This window comes from Delphinapterus leucas, chromosome 2, assembly GCF_059928025.1.
Source record: "Delphinapterus leucas isolate spDelLeu-1000000601 "Yukka" chromosome 2, BTC_Dleu_Yukka2, whole genome shotgun sequence".
Taxonomy (NCBI): domain Eukaryota; kingdom Metazoa; phylum Chordata; class Mammalia; order Artiodactyla; family Monodontidae; genus Delphinapterus; species Delphinapterus leucas.
Window position 1 is genome coordinate 25330702 of NC_143130.1, and position 21455 is coordinate 25352156.

Here is a 21455-nt window from a genome sequence, read left to right on the forward strand (position 1 = left end):
TGTGGTGTGAGGGCTTTTTTTTTTTTTTTAACATCTTTATTGGAGTATAATTGCTTTACAATGGTGTGTTAGTTTCTGCTTTGTAACACAGTGAATCAGCTATACATATACCTATATCCCTCTTGCGTGGGCTTCTCATTGCGGTGGCTTCTCTTGTTGTGGAGCATGGGCTGTAGGCGCATGGGCTTCAGTAGTTGTGGCACATGGGCTTCAGTAGTTGGTGGCACACAGGCTTAGTTGCTCCGTGGCAGGTGGGATCTTCCCAGACCAGGGCTCGCACCCGTGTCCCCTGCCTTGGCAGGCGGATTCCTAACCACTGCGCCACCAGGGAGGTCCCTGTTGACTTGGTCTTAAGGGGTGAAGACAAAGATGGAGACAAGGATACAGTTTTGTTTAATATTTTGGATGTAGAATCGAGAGGTTTTGGTAATAGATTGGCTATGAGGGATGAGGGGTGACTTCAATGTTCTGCATGAGAAACTGGAGAGATCACGGTCCCTAAAATGTGACAAGAAGCTTAGAGGAGGAGAGGGTTTGCTTGGGAAACCAACCTGCTCTCGAAGAGCTCGGTACAGATACTGAGGTGGGGAAGGAGGGCGAGCACTCCAGGTTCTCACGGATCATCTATAAGGCAGGTGGTCAGGAGTCAGCACCATTGGGTTTGAAGCGGTGACTGTTCCCAGCTGTTACTTTGTGTTTGGGCTCTAGGTGCCAGTATGAACCAGACTGCAGAGACAAGTGTGGCCTCACACCCTTCATGGACGCCATCCAGTGTGGACACATCGACGTAGCCAGGCTGCTCCTCGAAAAACACAAGGTATAGAAATGGTTTGGTTTTATCCCTTTAGTTCTTCCTACAAGTTTTAGATCATGGGATAAACAGGAAACATTGTTGTTCAGATCATGGGTTCAAATCTCAGCTCTGCCACATCCCCCCTTCTGAGGCCCCCTTTACCTCTTTAAGCAGCAGTGTTTCCATTTGTAAAACAAGGTTACTATAAGGATTACATAACATAATGTACATAAAGCAGTTAGCAAAATAAGTATTCAATAAATAGTAGTTGTTTCGTAATAACAACAGACTCTCCCCAGTAACTCTATTTGTTTGGCACTTTAGCCTACAGCGTTGAATCTTAACCATTCTTTTTGGTTAGAGCATCCTTTGAGAATCTGACAAAAGCTTTGTATGTATCATGTGCCCAGGAAAATGTACGTAGACCACAGAGTTTTGCCAAAATGTCAGAAGTCCATGGACCCAGGTATCTCTGCTCTTTACCTTTGTTCATGTCTCTCCCAACCTCTAGGCTTGCATTTCTGCTGAGGACTCCCTGGGGGCCCAGGCCATCCACCGGGCAGCAGTCACTGGGCAGAATGAGGCCGTCCAATTCTTGGTCTCTGAGCTTGGCATCAACGTAGATGTGAGAGCAGCCTCCACCCACCTCACAGCACTTCACTACGCAGCTAAGGTTTGTTTCTTTCCAGAACAGTGTTCCTGCTTCCTTAGGCTTGCCTAACTCTGTTGATGAGTAACCCTGTAGTCGTGGTTCTTTTGCTCGATCTCTATGGAAAAAAGAAATTGCCCATGACATACTCTTAAAATGGTCATGATTCTAAAGCCCTGTGGCCCTTTAAATAGAAACCTGCCTTTATTTGTTTCTGGGTAAAAACTGAGAAGAGCCCTTTACTCCATGTAATGTCTGGGCTCTGTGTTCCCTCCTGCCCTTTTTTGTTTTCAGGAATAATGTTATTTGAAGCCGTAAAAATCCATCGTATGAAATTCCTAGTTCCTTATCCTTTTACTGGATTTCAGAAGATTTCTTTAAGTAAGAAAAGGGAATTGCATTTACTGGGCTCTCTGATGTATGAAGTATTGAAGACACACAAAAGTTTTCGCTAGAAAAGTAGCCACTATCTTTAATTGGCCGCCTGCCTTTACTTGTTTTCCTAGCAACAGGAATAAACATTTTTCTGGTGAACTGCACTCCCCTGCCTGTGTTCCCCCTTTGAGAACGTGGGTATACAGTTGAGGGTGGGCTAAGAGCATGGTCTATGGCCACGGGGATAAAAGCGAGTGGGAAGATTGAACCTGCAGCCTTGGTTTCAGTCTCAGCAGGTACTGACAGGCTAACTGGCTGGACAAAGGTATATCGATTGCTTCACAAAGGACAATGCCAGCTGTGATAATAATCCCATCCAGGGGAGGTTACGCTCTTTTCCAGTTTATTTCTCCCCTAAAGATTTAGCAAAGAGTGTGTTTGGGAGATTTAGAATTGTGCTTTCTGAGTAAATCACAAGATTTATACTCCTTACACTGAGGGAAACCCAACCACAGTGGTCAGTGATTTGGCTACAAAATTGATCATCTGTATTCTAATAACTAAGCGTCACCTACATCTTCAATGATTCATGCTGAAGTTCGAGAGTAATGTGACGAGCCTTCCTTTGGATATGAAAATTCAGTTTCAGCAGTCGAGTATTTTAGAAAAAGCACCTAATGTGCATTAGAGTTTGTGTTTAAGGCTCGCTTTTGTTGTCATTACAGTGGTAACACGTTTATTTCAACTCTCAGGAAGGACACATAAGCACAATCCAGACACTCTTGTCCTTGGGTGCCGACATCAACGCCAAGGACGAAAGAAATCGATCAGGTATGACCTCATTTTACACGTGCTTTGAAAATTATTAGTAAACTGAATGTAAACAATGGACTTCTATGTTAAAATCATCACTTTTAATATTATTCCTCTAGTAGCTCAGCAACTTTTCCTTAAAAAAGCACCTCCTCCATTTGCAAAGCTATAGAATTACTGCTGTTACCATGGTAACGATGATGACTACTACTCCTTACTGCTGCTGGTATTACTGTTGTTGTTTTGATTATTTTAAACCACACAACGTATGTGAAATCAAAGCACTTTCTATCTTAATCCATGATCACACCAGCTCCCCAGGTGTTACATAGATTCTTCATAGGTCTTCTCTCTACGGAATGTATTTTAAAACCTTAATCACTATAATTTTTTAGATTTCGGGCTCAGAAAGATATTTTCAGAGCTAATTTCTTAGACTTGGACTTTAGAATAAACCTTCTCAGTAGCACTCTGTGCACCAGTGTCCATCTTGCAAGGGTTAAGTAGGACCTTGTGATGCTTCACAACTCACTCCAGGGCTGCAGAGGAAGGTCACTAAGTCCCAGGACACAAACTTTCTCCTAACGACAGGGGAGCAGGACCCAGGATCATGGCTCACAGCACATCAGAAACCCTCAGCGCCAGTTTCTAACCAGAATGGGAAGATGTGTCAGCAGTTTTTCTTTCTGTTACGTCATTCTTACTCATGGTGATATTTTTACTTACACAGAGAATTCACAAAACTTTGAAAATGTCTTCTGTACTATTTAAAGTCTCCTATTTCTCATTAACTTACTTTGTTGTTTTAGACAAGTCTCTCAAATTCTCTCCAGTTGGTTTTGTTACTTTTAAAACCATTTGTGACCAAGTCAGGTTAAAAGGAAAAATGTTTTGATCCAGAATAGGCAAAGTCATAGGGAAGAATATGGAACTATGAAATCTGTGCAATTGAAAGAGTCAGTGTTTTTATCAGGGACATCCTGCTCCCCAGTCAGTACTGCTGTAGCTGATGCACTGAGCTGGGTGCCTCTGTCCCCACCCAGCCCTGCACCTGGCCTGCACGGGGCAGCACGCGGCCTGCGTCAAGTTCCTCCTGTGCTCTGGGCTCGGGGACTCTCTGGACATGACGGGCGCCCTGGCTCAGCAGCTCACACAGAGTCCGGATATCCTTCAGTGCTTCAACCACAGCGCAACAGCTGAGGGCGTTTCCAGAGGAAAACAGTGAACCCACAGTAATGCACATCCTGCTGCTTGAATCTGTTTGCAGATGCAGTGAAATGGGCCAGTAGCCAGTGTTTTCTGCCCTCCCTCTCCTGCACTCCCCGCTTTGGTGGCGGATTCCCCAGGGATGAGGCGTCTGTCTTCCTGGCTGTATGATTGCACACCGCACGATCGGAATCTTTCCATAATCTCTGATTCACTTTTTCTGCCCTTCCAGTGGAGTCAGATGAAGTCGGTGTCTGGAATCCTTAGAGAAGCATGAAAATACAGTGTACATACTGTTATGTATGTGTGTGAAATGTTTTATAATCAAGAGTGTGTGGTGAGGCCATGATAATAATATTTAGAATATAGCAAGTTCCTATTGCCTTGAGAGGTAAAACATAATTGGCCTGTATACTTTCTTCTTTCATGGGCTTTTCATTGGCATTGCAATGGTTTAACTTTTGGCTTCAAAGCCTGGAAGGAAATGCTGGGATCTGTTTACATAGACATTTACAAGGAATGGAAACGTTTCTATAGTCTAAGCACTGCTCCTTGAGCTATAATGTTTTAATCTTGAGGTTATTATTTTTTTAATGACAAGTTCTGTATTGGCTCCCTTTGGATAATAAAGGCATCTCAAAATGCATTGAAGATATTTACAAAGCCTTTCCACGACCTCATTTGAAAAATGGGGTTTGTCCCACAGGTCACATTTCCTGTCCCACCTTCCACCTGCCCACGGAAGCTTGTGGCTGTCCAGAAGTGAAACACTCGACATTGTAACTTTGAAAAATTTTGTAGCAACTTAAACAGATTGAAGAAAGGATGAGTCCTCAGGCATTTGGATTCTTTTCCTGTTTCTTTTCCTTTTCTTTTTTTCTTTATATGCAAATAATAATTATTAGTCCAAGTCAATCTGTTAAAAAAGCGTTCTCATCAGTCACAAGCAAGACGCAGTCCCCTCGTTCAGTGTCATCTGGTAAGAACTCATCACACACCCTCACCCCCGTTCTCAGCATCGTGCCAGGCTGGGCAAGTAGTAGGAATGTCCAGTTCTCTGTTATTCCCAGGTGGTGCTGGCTGATTTTTATCCCTAACAACCAGGTAAATGTGCTGGTAGAAACACGACTGGGACCTCTGAGTCACACACTGTCTCCATCTGCACCTTCTCCAGCTGCAGTTAACCGTTTCCTGTTGCTCCAGAGATGTCTTCGTGTCCCTGCCTTTGGGCCTGAGGATGGCCTGTTACGTGCATCCCTACTTGCAGGTGGGACAGAAAGACCGGTCTGGGGCTGCCCTTCTCCCCTCAACACACACGTGAAGCAGCTTTTTCTTTGCAGTGACTGCACACAGGTGTGTTCCCACCCGAGCTGTGCCTCTGCCTTACACACTCGCCGTGATGATGGTCTGTCGGGTTATGCTTGGTTCTCCAGTACACTGCTCTCCATTGAAAACGCCCCTGTAGCGTGGACAGGGCTGCTGGATGCTGCTGCCAAAGCTACTCGAGAGCCAGAGAGGGCAGTGATGATAGTAACATACATTGTGGCAAAGATAGCGGTGATGATATAATTACAACCTATTACCGCAGTAGTAATATATTGAGAATGCTAATGACAATGGTGGTGATCATTAGTATTATTCCCTCACTTCCTAATTATAGGTACTATTCTCACTTCCTTTGGGTGTTAAAAGTGGGGCCCTTCCCTGGCCACCAGATCTAGAATTTCGTTCCCTCCTTCAACATTTTATATCTTCTTCCCTTAGTTCATGTTTTCTCCATAGCATTTACCACTGTGGAATATACCAGCTGTCTTGAGTTATTTATTTTCTCTGTTGTCTGTCTCCCCCACGAGAATGTAAGCTCCTTGGCCAGGGTTTTTGTGTCTCTTGCTCACTCACTATATATACAGGGCCCAGAACAATGCCTGGCGCATGGTAAGGTTGTAGATCATGAAATAGCCAACGAGTGAACGATAACTTCTGTTTCTTGAGCACTTACTGTGTCCTGGATGCTGTGCTGAGTGCCTTTCCTGGCCAGTCTCGTTCCATCCCTGGCTCTTACGAGGGGCAGCCCCTCCTAATTATCCTCCATCTCAAGCATCCTTTCTCATCCCGACCTCCTTAGAGAAGAGCCTGTGCTTGGTTCCCAGTTCATGGGCACTGCCGGCCCCTGCCGCCCCCTGCCGCCCGGCTTCCTCACTGCTGCTCTTAGGTCACCGGGACCCAATTGCCAAATCAAGTAACGTGCCTTTAGCCCTCATGTTACTGATCCTTTCAGTTCAATTATCAATCACTCCCACCTTCCGGAAGCTCGTTTCTTGTCACCTCCGACAACACGCTTCTGGGTTTTCCTTTCTGACCTTCCTTTTCCGTCTCTGTCATGAGCGCCTCTGTCAGGGCCTATCCCATACATGCTTCTGTCCCCGCTCAGCACTGTCCCTGTGCCGAGTGTGCCTCCAACCCATCTCATCCACTCATCTCACTGCCCCCTGACCGTTGAGTCCCTCCAGCCCTGGCCCTCTGCTGCCGGCTATACGTTTTTGCATGGATGTCCCAAGGCTGCCCCACACTCAACTCGCTCAAAACCTAGCCTCCCCCTAAAATAAAAAATTAAAAAAAAAAAACATTGTAAATCAACTATACCCTAATATAAAGTAAAAAATTGTAAAAAAACAAAAACAAAAACCCAAAAAACCCTAGCCTCCCCCAAACTGTGTACATTCATTCTGCGCCTGCTGTCCGAGCTGTGACACCGCCCTTCATCCCGCCTCCCTGGGTCCCTTCCTTCTACAGGAGGCCCGGCCAGTCTGGTCAGCTCCATCCTTACGGTGACTCCCTGGTTCGGGCTTCACATCCAGACTGCTGCTGCCACAGCCCAAGTTCTCCTCCTGCGCCCCCTCAGATGCATTCCCCGCACAGCCGTCGGGGCTCTGATGTGACCAAGGGCGCTGACCGCCGATGCTGGCCGCCACCTTCACCAGGGTTCCCAGCGCCTCATCCATGACCCACGTCCAGAGACCGTGGCCGGTCCTTCCGAGAGCGCAGCTGATCCACGTGAGAGGTCAGAGCAGAAGCCGGAAGGGATACAAAGAATTGCTGTCATTTGAAAATAGCTGGGACCCAACACACATTACCAAAAAAAGTTATACAAGAAAGTATTTACAAGACAAAAGTAGAAAAGGGATTGCAACATGGAAAAGAAAGCACAAAACTCACACTCGGAAAATGAGAGCTCTGCTGTTGCGGGGCGGGGGGAGCAACACTTTATCCAGCCTGCTGTTCCTAGATCCGCCAGCAGGTGGCGGCACAGAGCAATGTCCCTTTTATTCGCCCAGGCTTTTTTTTTTTATAGAGCCCATTGTAAAATATAAAAAAGTAAAGGAGAAAACAAAACCGATCATTCCGCTGCCCTGAAATGACCGCCCTTACGTCTTCCTAGTCTTTGTAAATGTACATAGTTGAGATGATGCCGTATGTGCGGTTTACCCCAACTTTACATCTCAAGCACATCCTAATACTCTTCAGAATTCTGTGACCTTTTACTTTAATGGCTGTCTAATGCCCCATCGTATGACTGTCCACACTTATTCCTTTATGTTGTCATTTTGGGGTTGTTTTGTCTCGTTAAGATGAGATGTAGATGGGATAACCAGTGAAGCTTTGTCAAATTCGACTGAAAGCAGGTTTAGGGAGCGGGTCCTGCGGCAGGTGGGGGGAGGGGGACCGGAAGCCCGTGGAGGCCAAGCTCCAGGCGCACAGGAGAGAGGAGGGAGGGCAAGGAGACAGCTTCAGGTGGACCCACACAAACACCTCAACTGACATCGGTTTTTAGAGGGAGTGGGGTTGGTGGAACACGTGTGTTACATTTTCTACCATCGCGAATAACAATGTGAACTTACATTTGACGGTCTGTAGACTTGTTAAAATTGCTTTCATAAGCCGGCAAGGGTGTGGAGGGTTCAAGACCCAATTTGAAAGAGGGATGTGATGTTTATCGAGAAAAACGAGGTAGAAGTGGGGCCTGGCCTTTGACCTGAGCCGTGACAGTAGGATTTGCTTGGCCTGCATGAGGAAGGCCTATGGGAAAGCATTTGTAACATCCCCCAGAAAGGTGATTGACTTGGTAACATGGACAGGCCAAGGGCTTCCTGAGAAGAGCACTGGGGAATATTTACACTCAGCAGCCACCCAGGAGCTGCCACAGGGCCTTTTCTGGCCTGAGAACGTCAACCTCAGGGTGAACGCAGGCATTTCAGCCAGCCTCGTGGTGTGAGCTAAACCCCTTTTTCCTTCTTCCCCGTCTCTGGAAGACTCAGAGCATACTTAAGGGTGGGTGGCATCCCGGGGGGCACATGAAACAACATGAAAAACACCGCAGAGTGGTGATTACCTCTTGTTCAGGGTTCACTGCTCCAGGCGTTCCTCGCCCGGTTACCAGGATGGCCTGAGGACCAGTGGTACTGCTGGCAGGATCAGGGTGCCTCTCCAGGCTCTGCAGTTAGCAGAATCCAACTCACATCCAGAAGTGTGGCTGGAAGGGAGCCCAGGAAACGTGGTTTATAATCTTCCTGGTACTGCAGTGTAGGAAATCCCATAAAGAGGAGGTGGCGTTCGAGTCCACACACCCACCATACTCGGTGTTGCTGGAATACCTTAGCAAATCTACCACCTGGGACCCCCACAGCCCCAGGGGCTAGTCACTAATGCCTGTAAAATAATCCCCCCAAAGGAGAATCATTTCAGTGTTCTTTGGACTTCAAAAGTAGCCAAAGAATTCAAGTGACAGCTTATGGCAGAAAATCTTTTTCAGTTATTGAAATTAGGGCATAACTAAGAACATTCAGAATACCACACACACAGTTTAGGTGGTCTTGGTATAACTGGTAGGGGTGGGACAGCAGTGACTGCAAAATGAAAGTAGTTAGCATGTACATGCTCTGTTAGGGGAGACTAAGGGGAAACAGGTGTTCAGCCTAGAAAAACATTCTAGTGGATTTCCTATGAAGTCAATGTGTCCTGAGGTTAATCTTGAAACAAATTTAAAAATTGAAATAAATAAATTAATTAAAATCTACCACCTGGGAAAGTGCCTGATTCCCACACACCATCACCAGAGCTGTGCTACCACATTCTTAATTTCTGCTAACTTGATACACCATCTCACTGTTGTAATCCTGCACTTCTTTAATTATGGATCAGATTGAAGAGCTTTAGATTGATTTACTGGCCATTTACATTTTTTCAGTTTTTATCAGCATTTGTTAGCTATGACCTAGTCAACAACAAACTACCACAAAATTCAGTGGCTTAGTAAACAACTGTTGATTTCTCCAGAGGCTTCGGGTCCTCCGGTGGTTTGCTGATCCTACCTGAGCCGGGTGGGTGGCGTCCTGTCGCTTGAGCCAGCCGTGCAGGATGGAGTCGGCTCTGCTTTGTGTGGGTCCCTTCCTCAGTCAGGCTGGCCCAGGCTTGCTCTCCTGACAGCGGCAGGGATTGGACAGAGGAAAAAGAGACTCCAGTGCCCTTCTGTCTCTGCCCTGTGTGTGCAGACACTCCCATCCCATCAGCCAAAGCAAGTCCTCCTGCCAAGCAGAGCATGCGCCAGAGGGCACCACCCAGAGCCTGGATACTGGGAGGCCATTGACTGAGACCACTGGTGAAATCAACGTCTTGCATTATATTTGACCGTTGTTTTGTTTGTCTTGATTTGTGAGAGCCTTTTTTATATTGAGTGAATTAGCTCTACACAAAATTCACGTGGTAACTAAAATTTTTGGTGTGCATTTATAAGTGAAGAAAAAACAGACTACAGCATTGCAGAGATAATTTCCTATATATCTCCTTTTTTAGAAAACCTCTTTTGAATAGATATGGTCGTACATAGAGGCTAACTAAAATTCTTGGAGTGGAAAGACACTGCCTGGATGCAGTGGGGTATGTCTGTTTGGATTAGTCTCTGATAAGTTCAGAGCACCTCTCAGATTCTAGAGCATTCACCTGTGCCAGGCTACAGCATGCATGGACTTTATTTTTCCCCGTTTTGCTGAAAATCCACAATCAACTAAGATTCAGATGAACATAAAAGACCTAGGAACGAAGTCCAGCTTGCAGGTTACCCTGTCCCTTGGTCCACAGCTCTGGTCTCACTCCCCATTCTTCCAGCTGACGCGGGCTTAGCTAGCTCAATTTAATCATTTAACGTTAGACTGAAACAAAAATCGCTTAGTAAGAAAGGTCCGCAAGTAAAGAAAAACACATACTCCAAAAGCAAAGAAGAATGGGCCTCCATGAGTGTGGATCCCATATTTTCTCAAAAACACCTTCCTGACCTTATACGCATGCATGTGGGGAGGGAAGATCAATAAAACATTTACACACATAACTTTTCCTTCTCAGAGCTTCCATCCACTCTATTCACACCTCCTTTGTTGCCTACATTAGTTACAATATAAATTCTCCCATAGCAAATACCCAAAATAACAGAGGCATAAACACAAGTGTATTTCTCTCCCAGGTAAAAGCCTGGGCAAAGCCAACCTAGGGTGGGTTAGGACAGTTGGGGACAGACAGACCCCCGATGTCAGTGTTCCAGGCCCTAAGACTGCTCACCAGCCTGTAAAGGGAGTTGCACCCCCGTTTTAGGAAGGCAGGTGTAGGGACTTCCCTGGTGGTGCAGTGGTTAAGAATCTGCCTGCCAATGCAGGTGACACGGGTTCGAGCCCTGGTCCGGGAAGATCCCACAGGCCGCGGAGCAACTAAGCCCGTGCGCCACAACTACTGAGCCTGCGCTCTAGAGCCCACGAGCCACAATGACTAAAGCCCGCACGCCTAGAGCCCATGCTCCGTAACAAGAGAAGCCACCGCAATGAGAAGCCTGCGCACTGCAACGAAGAGTGGCCCTTGCTCACCGCAACTAGAGAAAGCCCGCGCGCAGCAATGAAGACCCAACACAGCCAAAAATAAATAAATGTTTTAAAAAACCTTTAAAATTTTTTTAAATTTTTTTTAAAAATTAAAAACGAAGGCAGTTGTATCATTTCCATTCCCATCCCGCTGGCCACAGCTTAGCCATGATAGCTGGCAGAGAATCAAAGTTGGGGGCAAGATGGGGTCTCTGCCACCTGCCATTTTCAGAGCTGCCTTGATGAGGGCTGTTTGTGTGCAATCACCTGTCCCCCCACCCTGCACGCACACACACACTCACTCCCTAACCCCAGTTTTTAAAGTCCTGAGGAGCAGAGCACAGCCCACTCATTCACAGATGTGTGACGTTGTACAGACACAAGAGGCCACCCGTGTAAACGGTATGGGGGGAGAGGCAGGCTCTGTCCCGCGTGGAGCAGGCACGGGTCCTTGTGCCAGTTACTTCCCCTCTCTGCGCTCGGTTTCCTGGTGGAAGGTGTGGCAGTGGCACCGCCTTCCGTGTTCATTGTGAGGATTCAGTGGGGTCGTGCTTGAGATGACCGGCACATGGTAAGCACATGCATGTCACCTGTGGGCATCTTCCCCGGTAACTGCAGCAGGATAAAGAGTCAGGGCTGATGCCCTATGGAGGCATCATTTGTATTTTGTGTCCCTAATTTTCTTTCTCTTTCCTTCCTTGGGGACATCTCCCCACTTGGCCCTGAGGTGCCTCCATTTTCTTTTTTTTAATCATTCTTTTTTAAATTAATTAATTTACTTATTAATTTATTTGGTTGCGCCAGGTCATAGTTGCGGCAAGCGGGCTCCTCAGTTGCGGCTCGCCAGCTCCTTAGTTGCAGCTCATGGGCTCCTTAGTTGTGGCTTGGCAGCTCCTTAGTTGTGGCTTGCAGGCTCCTTAGTTGCGGCATGCGAACTCTTAGTTGCAGCATGCGTGTGGGATCTAGTTCCCTGACCAGGGAGCCTACCCGGGCCCCCTGCATTGGGAGCATGGAGTCTTAACCACTGTGCCACCAGGGAAGTCCCCCTCCATTTTCTTTACTGAAAAGAAAATTTCATCTCAAAATCTTTATCCATGCTAAGATGTTAATAAATGAATGAAAAACTCAAATTTTACCAGTCCCTGAGTAATCTGCATTTTACCAGGGATCAAATTATTAAACTGAATGAATGACGCTCTCGAGCTGAAATGCATGCACCATTCAAAATGTAAAGAGGGATTTTAAAAATGTGTTCTGGGCTTCCCTGGTGGCGCAGTGGTTGAGAGTCCACCTGCCGATGTGGGGGCCGCGGGTTCGTGCCCCGGTCTGGGAGGATCCCACATGCCGCGGAGCGGCTGGGCCCGTGGGCCGTGGCCACTGGACCTGCGCGTCCGGAGCCTGTGCTCCGAAACAGGAGAGGCCGCAGCAGTGAGAGGCCCGCATACTACAGTAAAAAAAAAAAAAAAATGTGTTCCATCTGGGCCTTTCCTCCTATCTTCCTACTTGAGACATTTTCCATCCCTTTCATGACTACGTCTTGTTAACATTGTCTCCTTTCAGCATCTCAGATGGGTCCACTTTTCTCCAGGTCCCCTGCTACCCACCCAAGTTCCAACCAGGATCTTCTTGTTTCAGTTACTATGGCTGCGCAACATTTTACCCCAGAGTCTAACGGTTCAAAGCAACGTTTCCCGTGCTCATGGATGCTGTGGGTCAGGGATTCAGACCAGGCATGGCAGGTGGCTCGTCTGGTGTCCATGTGGCTGGTTGGCGGCCACAAATCTTCGCAGGGGCTTCCACCGGAGGCCTCTCCCTATGGGCTGGTGTGAGCTTCTTCACGGAGTGAGACTGGGGTCCCAGGGGTGAGCATGCGGGGTGGGGGGAGGGCACGGCGGGCAGAATCCACACTGCCTTTCCCCACCTGCCTGGGAAAGTCACGCAGCATCACCTCCCCACCTGCCATCCATCAAGGCCGGCTGGGAAAATCTCACCCAGGAGCCAAGGGAGACAGCCTCCACTTCTTGGGGGGAGTCGACAAGTTCCAGAACAGGTGGGACAGCAAGTGAGCCCCTTTCCACATTGCCTTCCCCATGTCTCTCTCACCTGAATTCCTATAATGGCCTCTGAGTGGTCTCGCTTCTTCCACTTTGGTGCTTCGCTTTGTGTAATTCTCACAAGCAGCCCAAAAAGCTTATAACAGATTATATCGTGCCCCCACTACCCACCGCTAACTCACCAACTTCACTTGGGGTGGAGCTCAGTCCCATGCCACCCACCGCATAGAAAACCTCTGGGTCCCATTTCCATGTCGAAGGCCTGCCTTCAGTTCCCCAAACTGACCAGATTTTCTTACCCCTCAGTGTCTTCTGGAAATTTCTCTTGACTTGTCGCGTGGGTTCCTCCTGTTCATCCTGGCCCCTGAGCACCACCCCCCAGAGAAGCCGTGCAGGACCCCAGCCTCAGAGCAGCCCTTCTGCAGCACTTTGTCCCATCCCTTCACGCAGCTGTTCGTAACTGCCCGGATAATGCCGTGCTTTCCTACGAAACGAAAACCCATGAGATCAGCATCCACCTCTGCTTTGCGGTTGGCAGAGTGTGGAATGAATGAATTCCACAGTGAGGAGCTGTGGGAAAGGACCAGCGTCTGCCCTCACGAGTCTGTGTCTGAGAGAGGAGCAAGGTTGTTCTGTGACTACGTGACAGGCACAGTGTACTGGGGGCCGGGAGAGGAAACAGCTTCGCAGAAGACGTGTTATCTGGGCTGGGCCTTGAAGGATGGAAAGAATTTTGATTCGTGGGCTTTCTGAGCGGAGTCCACAACAACGATATGATATCGTGAGCTTGGGGCTGCCAGAGAAGATGCAGTTACATCTGAATTTCAGGTAAACCACGGGTACTGTTTAGTATAAGTATGTCCCAGATATTTCACAGGATATAATTACACTAACAAAGTATTCGCGGTTTATCTGAAATTCAGGTTTAAGGGGGTGTCCCGGGTTTTCACTTGCCAGGTCTGGTGACCCTAAGTGAGACTCCAGTTCACAGAGCATCCTTGCCTCTGCTGGGCAGTTTCTGCTGAACAGTGGCCCCTTTGTTTCCCGTCTCACAAACCAGGGACAGAGACAGCGTGAAAAGTCATGTGACTCCTCTGTGGGCATCTCAGCCCCTCGAGATGCCATGTTCAGGTGCCCCCGAGCTCACCCATGCCGAGTCAGAGCAGGTGTGTAGGATGAACGCCAGGAACCAGGCTTGGGCGGCAGAGGACTCTCCCTGCCTGTCACTGGCTGGGAGACTGCACCAAGTGACTCAAGGTTCTCATCTGCACAAAGGCCACAACACCCATCCGGCAAAATCACCAGAGTACAACGCCTGGCACATTGAAGGGGCTGAGTGAAGAGTTGGCACTGTGGCATTGTTATTTTGTAACCTGTCGTTAAAAGCATCTCCATGGCTTACTGTGTGGTGTCAGTTTCCCCGATAGCAACAGGGAACAGTATTGTCAAAATTTTTCAGATCTTAGAGTTTTAAGTCTAAGAACCCATCCAGGGACTTCCCTGGCAGTCCAGTGGTTAAGACTTTGCCTTCCAGTGCAGGGGGTGTGGGTTCGATCCCTGGTCGGGGAGCTAAGATCCCACATGCCTCGCAGCCAAACAACCGAAACATTAAAAAAACAGAAGCAATATTGTAACAAATTCAATAAAGACATTAAAAACGGTCCACATCAAAAAAAAAAAGCACCCATCCAATCCAGTGGAGGCTCAGCAAAGTTCAATAACTTGTCTGCCCTACAGCCAAGTGTCTGAAAACCCAGCTGGCGCGGGTGTGATGCTCCCCAAATGTCCAGTCACCAAGGCATTTCTGCATGAAGGCATCAGGCTGCATCGCTACCTCTTTCCAATAGTTGGGAGATTTTCTCTCTTTTAAATATCAGTGAGAGGGAACCTCCCTGGTGGCACAGTTGTTAAGAATCTGCCTGCCAACGCAGGGGACACAGGTTCAATCCCTAGTCCGGGAAGATCCCACATGCCATGGAGCAACAAAGCCCACGTGCCACAACTACTGAAGACTGCGTACTTAGAGCCCATGCTCTGCAAAAAGAAAAGCCACCACAATGAGAAGCCCGTGCACCACAACGAAGAGTAGCCCCCGCTCACTGCAACTAGAGAAAGCCCGCGCGCAGCAACGAAGACCCAATGCAGCCCCCAAAAATTAATAAATATTAGTGAGAATTGTGCCGAGGCAGGAATTTCAGTTTCCCACTCCATCTGCCTGAACATAATCCAGAAATTGTCTTTTCTCGCTGGCCTCAGCACCGAACTTGTGAGCCTGACTTCTTGGTGGGGTGAATTTCCTGCCCCCTACACACACACACACACACACACACACACACACACACACACACACGTCTTACTCATTTTTTTTCAGCATGTAGGACACCCCCCCATGATAATAACCAAACACTTTTACTATGCAGGTGTCCGAAATAGTAAGTGGATCGAAAGTGGGTTGCTAATGACAGCAGGCAAACAGCCCGACCACATTTCCCCTGCTTTGCCTTTTGGTTTTCACCTCAGTTTTGTTTTGCTAAGTCAAAGGAGCTCACAGGAGAGGCCAGGCTGCCAGGCCCGACAGCAGGGCCTGAGACCGTGTACCTGGGGCTCTTCTACAGTCAGCACCTGCATTGCTTGGGTTAACTGATCTTCACCATATTTTTCCAAATGTCAGGGAAGAATGAGACCAGGGAGAGAGGAGCAACTGATTGTGACATGAGTTTCTCAGACGTCCCAGCTTTGTGACCCATTGCAACAGCTCGGCTGGTTTACCGTGGGAACCTTGCCCACCTGCCGGTGTCCAAAAATGGAACAGGGGTCCCCAGACCTCAGGGATCAACAATAATCTTCCCTTTTCTCTTAATCCAAAGATGGGGTGGTGCACTCTGTAGGCAAGTAACATCCTTCAAAACAATTAACCCACGAGGAAGTGGGGGGAAGGGGCAGGGACAGGGAAGGACCAAAAAAAAAAAAACAACCCACAAATCATCTCGAACCAGTTCTTCTTTACAAGTGGTTTTCAAGCGACTAACAAGATCCTATTCTCTAGATATTTTCACGGGGCAAATCACAAGACAGATCATCCCCCTGGCAGATTGGCAAGTAAATACATCCAAGGCTATGTTATAAACAAAATACCCAGTTCTACAGGAAGGCTTGAAAAATACCTCTGAGTAAAATAAGAGGAAGTTATGAGGAGGTTGTGATTTAGAGTGCGTTCAGAGCAAAGATTTGAGAGGGTGCTCCCTGAGAAGCCATCATCACCTGTTCGCTCTGTTTCCCAGGAGGGAAGAAGAGGTTTCCTGAAGGAAGTAGCACCTTTGGGTCGACCCACGTGGGAGATGAGGTGTCAGGAGCCACTGACCCAACTCCCAGGCTCAGAATTGTGAGATTCCTGGACCAACCAAAGACTCACAGCTGACTCTTCTTTAAAAAAAAAAAGAGAGAGAGAGAGAGAGATCTCACGTGATGACTGTTGATAAGACCAATTCCTCTAGTTTATCCCCTCTGAGGTGGTCACCATCCTTCCTGACGGCCAAGTCCAGCTAGACAGCACACACAGCTTCCCCTCAGATAAACAGGAAAGAGAGAGGAGAGGGAGAAGGCAGGTTATGGAAGGAAATTATTATCTACGCAGATGAAAATAGCTGGGTGATTCCACATTTTCACTGTGGGAGGAAGGAGTTGCCATTTGATAGAACAGCTGCTCTTCCCATCAGAGAGCCTGGTGCCTTGTGAAAAGCTAAATACAGTGCTGGTTTAGAATTGGGTCTGTGCCGGTCTCAGTGTGAGCACGAGTTTTAAGAATTAGATTTTTTTTTAATGCAATTACCAAAGACAGAAAAGGTGTAGCTAAAATGGGTGATTTATTCAACAAGGACCTGCTGTATAGCACAGGGAACTCTAAATATTCTGTAATTACCTATATGGGAAAAGAATCTGAAAAAGAATGGATATATGTATATGTATAACTGAATCACCTAGCTGTACACCTGAAACGAACACAACATTGTAAATCAACTATACTCCAATATAAAATAAAAAACTAAATTTTAAAAAAGACTAAAAAAATAAAATGGGTGATTTAAACTTTTTTATTGCTAACTATACAAAATGAATACATGATCAAGTGCAGGAAAACATAAAAGGGCAGAAAAGGCTTAAGATTTTAAATGTTTATTAAAATAAAAGTGTAAGCATGCAAATAACACAAACAATATAGAACTATGAACACAGAAAGTGAACGTTCCCTGTTATCCTTTCCAGAACCAACCAGAGGTAACAGCTTAGTGAGCAGTTTTCCAGATTTTTATCTATATGTATGTAATCAAATACATACATTTGCAGAGGAGGGTACTACAAAAACTATGATCATAATTTAATACTTTCTTTGGGGGGTTCACTTTCTTTTTCTCTCATAACTATATCTTGGACATCCTTCCATGCTAGTACTTTATAGGCACACCTTACACTTCTCAACTGCTACATAGGGTTCTATTGAGTGGGTAGAATTGCAGGTGCACATTGTAACCCAAATTTTATCTAATAGCATTATAGTCAAACCAAAAGGCAATTTTTTTTTTTGAGGCACGCGGGCCTCCCACCGCTGTGGCCTCTCCCGCTGCGGAGCACAGGCTCCTGACGCGCAGGCTCAGCGGCCATGGCTCACGGGCCCAACCGCTCCGCGGCATGTGGGATCTTCCCGGACCGGGGCACGAAGCCGTGTCCCCTGCATCGGCAGGCAGACTCTCAACCACTGCGCCACCAGAGAAGCCCCACCAAAAGGCAATTTTAGGGGATTCAATGTAATCATACTCTCATTACACAAATACAGTGTTTCTACTTTTTCATACTTTCTTCCTGCCCTCGTCCATCTGCACACACGTTCTCATCACTCGTTCATTTAACCGCGAGCCTCTCACGGAACCCCTGCTCTGAGGGCTGCTAGGTGCTGCCAGGTCCTAGGGACCGGGCATGGCTGGTTTGGGGAGGGAACTGACAAAACAAGCAAACGTATCAAGCCCTCCAGTTGCTCTGTAATTTAAAGTTAAATGTAAACAGGCCTTTTGTACAAATGTTACATACCTTCCTGAAAAAGCAGAACACTCTCATTTCTGAGTCCGCCTGCCGATGCAGGGGACACGGGTTCGTGCCCCGGTCCAGGAAGATCCCACATGCCGCGGAGCGGCTGGGCCCGTGAACCATGGCTGCTGAGCCTGCGCGTTCGGAGCCTGCGCGTCCGAAGCCTGTGCTCCACAACGGGAGAGGCCACAACAGTGAGAGGCCCGCGTACGGCAAAAAACCAAAAACAAACAAAAAAGACTCTCATTTCTGTCAGATGCTTTTATCAAAGGCAGAATTCCCTTTCCCTGTCCTCGGTCTGTTTAGTCACAGTGCGTGGGAATCCCGGGGATGGGGTGGGAGGGCAGTGCTAGGGTTTGGTGTCTGTTTGTTCGTGACAGCGTTTAGCAAGCTGGTAACTTTACCTCACCGTTCTCACAGTTCCTCTGGGGCCTGACAGGAAGCGGACTGTTTTTTCCTGCAGATCCTCCGGGCCACTGCTACACTACAAGAAGTGTCAAGTGTAGAAGCTGCAGACACATCACCTATTCAAACATAAAGATAGACTCGGGGACTTGGATTATTATGAGAACAGAGATGCTAAACTCCTAGTAGGTAATAAGTATTTTATTCTTTTGTGAGAAAATATGTCATATTAAGAAATTAAGTTGTTTATTTAGCAAACTCAACAATGGATATTTAATACTATTAGTATTTATTAAAATGCTTATGAGGCATTTAAAAATATTGTATATCAGACTTGCTAAAAATTGAAATTCAATATCAGACTTGCTAAAAATTGAAATTCAAAAAATTCAAGTAACTAAGTTTATTATGAGTAAAGAGGAATTGTGGAAAGGGGCACAGTGCCTTCTGGAAACTTTCTTTTAAAAACAGCTTTATATAATTCACACGGCATACAACTTACCCATTTAAAATGTGGTTTTTAGTGTATTTACAGATACTTACAGCTCTCACCGATTTTAGAACATCTTGAGTCGATTTTAGAACACCCTCATTGCTCAAAAAGAAACCCCATGCCTTTTAGCCATCATGCCCCTCCTCCCCACTCCCACCGCCAGCCCCTGCAACTGCTAATTTACATTCTACCTCTATGGATTTGCCATTTCTGGACATTTCATATCAACGGAATCATACGTCAAGTGGTCTTTTGTGACTGCTTCTTTCATTGGCTCAATGTTCCCAAGGTTCGTCCAGGTTGGAGCATGTATCAGCATTTCATTCCTTTTTATGACCAAATAATATTCCATTGTGTAGATAAACCACACGTTCTTTATCCGTTCATCAGCTGATGGACATTTGGGTTGTTTTTACCTTTTGGCCATTACGATTAATGCTGCTATGAACATGATTTCATAAGTTTGTGTGGACATGTGTCTTTGTTTCTCTTGGATGTATACCTAAGAGTGCTGGGTCCTATGACAGCTCTGTGTGTAAGCAGGTCCAGTGTATAAGTTCACTTGTTTGAGGAGCTGTCAGACTGTGTGACAAAGTGGCTGCTCCGTTTCGAATTCCCCCCAGCAGTGTGTGAGGGTTCCGGTTTCGCCACATCCTCAGTAGCACCTGTCATTGTCTGTCTTTTCAACTCTGGCCATCCTGTCAGATGTGAAGTGGTTTTGATTTGCATTTCCCTGTTGACTAATGACATTAAACATTTTCACGTGCTTGTTGGCCATGTGTCCATCTTAGTTGGAGAAATATCTGTTCAAGTCCTTTGCCCGTGTTTTAATTGGCTTGTCTTTTCAGTTGAAGAGTAATTGAGGTGTACAATGTAGTGATTGGATGTTTTTATACATAAAATGATCATCAGTTGGCCTGTCTTTTTATAATGAAATGTAAATAAACCTTCTGGAAACTTTTCTTTCTTCCTCTCTTTCTCCTTTTTCCCACTAAAAGAGCACTGGACAAGATGATTACTTAAATGCAGTCCCTGAGCACAGGATGTCAAGGTCTAGTGGAGGGGATAACACAAAAGGGGTGGGGGTCTGGGGGCTTCCTAGGAGACAGAGCACTTGAAGTGAGTTGAGAAGAGCATCCCAGCTTGCCTGTGGCCTTAGGTGAGTCTTACCCTTGATTCTGTTTCCAGCATATATTTAAATTGAGAGGATGGTGAAGAAAGTGCTTCAGTGTACCTGTGCTCACTCAAGGTCACCTGTTTGTCAATTTAAAGAGCAAATACTGTTATTGAGCCTTTTGTGAAATAAACCTGTTAAGTAGCACGTAGAATAGGCTGTCACATAATTTGGGGATTATAGAAAGACCTCCTCCTCATATAAAATATATGTCCAAACACCTCCCATCTCTCTGCAAATACACTGCTGCTACCACAGAAGTCTCATTTTTACCCTGTTGAGACATTATGTCATTTGGGAGGGAAAATTTCTCCAATCACTGGTTTACTAGTAGAGGTCAGTTTATTAACATTAAATTTAGAGCTTGAATCCTATCCTGCCACTAACCAGCTGTCTACCTTGGCCAAATCCCAGTCTCTCTGAGTCTGTTTCCTTATCAGTACAGTGGACTTAGCAATACAGCACCTGCTTTCTGTGCTAATGGCAAGGGGTAAGTGAACTGGCTAATGATAAGTACTAGCTAGTTCCTGTCCAAAGCAGAACCACAAAGCAGTGGTTTGAATTTGTGTCAGAGACCTTGAAAGAACGGAACAATGGAACAGACGGGTGGAAGGGGATTCTGGAGAAGAGAAGGAGGAGTCTGATGGCTGTCAGAAAGGGGGCCTTAAATGGGGAGGAAATGCCCAAAATAAGGGGAAATGGAGGGGGCATGCCAATGCCTTACCTTTTCCCAAGCCGACTGCAGCGTGAAACCTTCAGGGAACATGCATGCATTAACTCCAGAGCCACACCTGCCAACAGGTTCTGTCTGATTCCATCGTCTGATTCCAAGAAGCGGTCCCTAGCCTCCCAAGTGCCCACCCTCCACAGCGCACAGCCCAGACCTGAGTGGACTCCATTGCCCGGGGCCCCTCAGACATGAAATGAGGTGCTCTGCGCAATGGAAAGGAACCTTCCTGCCTTGCAGTGTGGCAATTCACCCCCAGAGGAAAATGTACTTTGTAGCTGCTTCATCCACACAAGGGCCGCTTTGTCCTCCCCAGGATGCTGTGCAGCCGCAGCAATGGGGCAGGGGACGCACGGTCCTTGGAGAACAGCCCTTCCCTCCGTCTCTGAACAAGCAAGCTCTAAACAAGCTCCAGCAAGCACAGCCGGGCTCGGGGCTGACCCTGCAGTGAAGGCCCATCTCCCTGGTGAGAAGCACCAGCCTCCTTGTAAATCAGAAGAAAATGGAACCGTGGGTCCCTGCACACAGCTGCGCTTGCCTCCGTTACTCAAAGCATCTCCCCAGAGGACGTCTGTGCCCAGAACGGCTCTCCTGACCCCACCATGCACTTAATCACCCCTCCTTCTCCAACCTGACTTCTCATATGCTTTGTATAACTTACGGACAACTTCATGGGCACTTTTGTTTTTCATTGAGTGAAATTCACATCACATAAAATTAAACATTTTAAAGTCAGTGCTTCAATGCCATTTAGTACGATCAAAATATTGTGTAACCACCACCTC

General features: G+C 46.8%; 1 protein-coding gene across 6 annotated transcripts in view; it reads left to right on the top strand.

The window, feature by feature from the left end:
* The window catches only part of ANKRD16 (ankyrin repeat domain 16), a 28506-nt gene extending 7348 nt beyond the window's left edge, over positions 1-21158 (top strand). For 2 of the 6 annotated variants that reach the window (XM_089906553.1, XM_022580216.3), the window contains 4 exons: positions 709-817; positions 1305-1466; positions 2570-2648; positions 5011-21158. In XM_089906553.1, the coding sequence (XP_089762679.1) occupies positions 709-817; positions 1305-1466; positions 2570-2648; positions 5011-5405 (745 nt within the window). In that variant the 3' untranslated portion in view covers positions 5406-21158. Of the gene's footprint in view, positions 1-708; positions 818-1304; positions 1467-2542; positions 2666-3673; positions 4016-5010 lie in introns of those variants that run through there. The other 4 variants (XM_022580217.2, XM_022580218.3, XM_089906554.1 and 1 more) reach the window with 3 other exon arrangements.
* The last annotated feature ends 297 nt before the right edge of the window (positions 21159-21455 follow it).